General features: G+C 47.4%; 1 protein-coding gene across 1 annotated transcript in view; it reads right to left on the reverse strand.

Annotated features, from left to right (window-relative positions):
• Positions 1-3330, reverse strand: part of PSAT1 (phosphoserine aminotransferase 1) — a 30660-nt gene extending 27330 nt beyond the window's left edge. Inside the window, exons 1-2 of the mRNA XM_004383278.3 lie at positions 3186-3330; positions 546-606 (exon numbers count right to left, since the gene is read on the reverse strand). Of these exons, the coding sequence (XP_004383335.1) occupies positions 546-606; positions 3186-3245 (121 nt within the window). The 5' untranslated portion in view covers positions 3246-3330. The remainder of the gene's footprint in view (positions 1-545; positions 607-3185) is intronic.
• Positions 3331-3558: the final 228 nt, after the last annotated feature.

Consider the following 3558-nt stretch of genomic DNA (forward strand, 5'->3'; position numbering starts at 1 on the left):
TGTCTTTATAAACTGTGTTATGCCATTTGAGCCAGATGTTCCCCGAGACCATGGTCCCCACAGCCCTCCGCCCAGCAATTCAGTCCCTCAGAGAGTTTGGATGTGTCTATGGATCTTCCATGACCTTTCCTTAACAAAGAAATTATTAATAAGCAACATCTTAATAACATCTTCACTTTTAAACTTTAATAAATTAGTATTTACAGAAAATATATTATAAATGTTTGGGGCACTGTTATGCAAATGAAGAGAATCTTCACTTCAGCTGCTTCAATTAGCAAAAATGAGTTATTAAACGGTACGCTGAGATGTATGAAACACCCCACCCCACCCATCACCACTAGCTATAGGAGGGAAACTAAGCTTGCTTTGAAATGCTGGTTTCAGAATTGTTTCTACCAAACATGCAACCGAAATTACTAAAGTTTAAAAGTGTATCTCCAAAGGCCTATCTATAGGAAGATGCTAGTACTTCTAGGCTTGATGCATTTAAATTAGTTCCCTCTGAAACCTGGACATTCACAGAATCCACAAGTAAATCTTACCAAGAACACTGATCCCAACTCCTCTGTAGTCTAATAATTCTTTTTGTATCTCCAACAGCACCTAGAAAAAAAAATGAAAGAAAATAAGATGACTTCGTACGCTGTGCACAGCTCTCCCTCTGTACAAACAGGCCTGAGAAGGGCCAGAAGTGGGTTGCCTCACAAGGCCTTTGGGGTCTGGAGATTGTTCCCAACACCACTCCCAGCCAGTGATGCAACTTACACTCAGGTTGAGTGTGAAATTATGCAACATGATTGACACTAAGATACAGTTTGTTCCTAAGGCATGAATTTACTTAGATATAAAAATTCACTCAGGTTAAAAAAAAAAAAAGATTCAGTGTCGTAGTTATCTAGTGCTGCTATAACACAAATACCACAAGTGGATGGCTTTAACAAATAAATTTATTTTCTCAGAATTCAGAGCGCTGGCTCTAGGGGAAGGCTTTCTCTCTCTGTCAGCTCTGGAGGAAGGTCCTTGTCTCTTCAGCTTCTTCCTCGTTCCTTGGAGATCCCCATGTGTTTTGGCATCTATCTTACCCCATCTCTCCTTCTTTTGCTTGCTTGTTTAATCTCTTTCATATCTCAGAAGAGACTGACTCAAGATGCACCCTACCCTAAACACACCTAACATAACAAAGACAACCCATTCCCAAATGGGACTACAACCACAGGCACAGAGGTTAGAAGCTTATTTGCACGGTCCCACCCCACAAGGGCATCATCCACCTTATTTTCATTATTAGCAAGCTACCCAATCCGCTTGGTGGGTCACTAGCACCTCATTTGCAAAGTCCCACCCACTCATTTGGTGGGAGTTACAAAAACTATGGCTAAAACCAAAAAACCAGTTGCAGTCGAGTCGATTCCAACTCACAGCAACCGTACAGGACAGAGGAGAACTGTCCCATAGGGTTTCCAAGGAGCACCTGGTGAATTCAAACTGTTAACCTTTTGGTTAGCAGCCAAACACTTAACCACTGCGCCACCAGGGCTCTATTCCTTGAAAAGGCATCTATAAAAGTTTAGAACCAAAATCATTACAAAGAGTTTTAAAGACTTCTACCCAAAAAACAAGTTCCTTTAATCCAGTGGGCTTTTATTTTTTTCCAAACTGCAGATTACAATTACTTTTGTGGATCACAACTAATTTTTTAAATGAGATAGAACCAACTAGAATGGAATAGAATACAAAATATAAAAAGCAACAGCTGCCCCCCACCCCCCGACCCCAGCTTACAGAGTGCATCCAAGGGCAAAAATTCTCTTAGGGAAATGAATAGCGGATAAATAATGGTGCCAACTGCCATTATAATAAACGCATAACAAATTACAAAAGAAACAAATACACTGAAGACTCCAAAGGAGAAGGAGGGAAGTTTCCACAGCTCCAGCAGGGAATCTCACCTAAAATAGACTGTAATAACTAGGAAAAAAATAAGCCCTGCTCTCTGTTACTGAGAACTGCCCCTACAAAAGCAACATGCCCTTCCCCCTCTAAAATTGTAGGATTCTCTGTTCTTACTACAGCACAGAGGCAGCTCAGTCCCAAGGAGAGCGCTATTCGGTTCAACAATAGGTAATTGTAAAGCACTTGGCTATGCCCCCTGTGGGTTGCTACAACACATTATCAGATTTATCTGGTTAGAAAAAATAAAATATAACAGCAGCAGTTGCAACTTGTCAATCGGTCCAAGGCACAAGAGAGACTTTGCCTTCTTCACAGCTGGAGGGCATGGGGCGACGGGCAGGCAGGGTACAAAGTGTTAGGAATCGGGAGGAGCTCCCTAAGAGCTGGGAAGACAGGGAACGGTTGCCCTTGCACTTGCAGACAGGGTCTGGTAAAGGCCTGGGGTGAGAGCTAATCCTTTCATTTGCGACAGAAAAAAGTGCAGAGTACTGAGTCAGCAACCCAATGCCCACCAAAGGTTTGAATACTCGAATATCACTGAGGGCAAGGAGGTTAAAAAAATCCACGGGCAAAGCAAACCGAGGAAAGGCTTTAAGGAAGGGTGGGTTCTATTGGACAAGCGGTGAAAGGTCGAGCTGCCTTTCAAACGCGAACTTTTGAAAAGCAAAGTTTCCAAGTGCTGGCTAAACAAAAAAAGTCTGAGGGAGGCCAAACTAGAGCGTTTGCATTCCCCTACAGTTAACGCGATCACCGCAGTCAGTAAAGCCCATCATCCATTCACTCATTCCCACTATCTGTCCATTTATGCATGCACTCAACACGGCCTGGGCTCGCAGCACTGCACGTCGATGCGAACGCAGTGATGAGAGCTTTCTCTTTCTCGCCGCACCCCCGCTGGGGTCCAGGAGAAGACGCAGCACCAGAGTCTGCAGGTGCGCTGCCGGGGTGCGGACAGCACGCCCCGGCTGGCCTAGCTTTGCACGCCTCGCACAGTAGTTAGTGCCAGCGGCAGCGGCACAAACATGCCTCGCCGAGCTTCCTTCACGAAGTGCATTCTTCCAGAAGCCCATCCGCGAGAGATCCTGGACCCAGCGTCCACTGGGTGCAAAGCGTTAGCGAGGACTCGGGGCGGGGAGGGTGGATCCGAGCGCCCCGTGCAGGGATGCAAACCCACAGCCACGCGTGCTCCCGCCGGACTGCAGTGTTAGCGCGCGTTCGCGGGGACATACCGAGTGCGGCAGCTTGGCGGGCCCGGGCCCGAAGTTGACCACCTGCTTCGGGGCATCCATAGTGCGGCAGACCGGCAGCAAGTCAGCTAGGAGGACGGATCGCGTGGGCAGCGCACGAAACCTGACAGCCGCGGCGTTCTTCTGCGGCCGGACTTCGACTGGCTTACTTCTTCCAACGCGGAGCGGGGCTTCCCCACTGGCCCGCGCTGTTGCAGGCCCTGTGCTGATTGGTTCCCGCTACGGGGCTCGCATCCCCATTGGTCGCGCGGTTACCAGCCGAGGCCCGGATGCAGTTGCTCCTCCTGGTGTTTACTTTTTCAACCCCTCCGTTTCGATCCGTGCAAAGCAAGCAAGAGATTGCACCATCTAGCCG

The sequence above is a fragment of the Trichechus manatus genome, unplaced genomic scaffold (assembly GCF_000243295.1).
Source record: "Trichechus manatus latirostris isolate Lorelei unplaced genomic scaffold, TriManLat1.0 scaffold00107, whole genome shotgun sequence".
Lineage (NCBI taxonomy): Eukaryota > Metazoa > Chordata > Mammalia > Sirenia > Trichechidae > Trichechus > Trichechus manatus.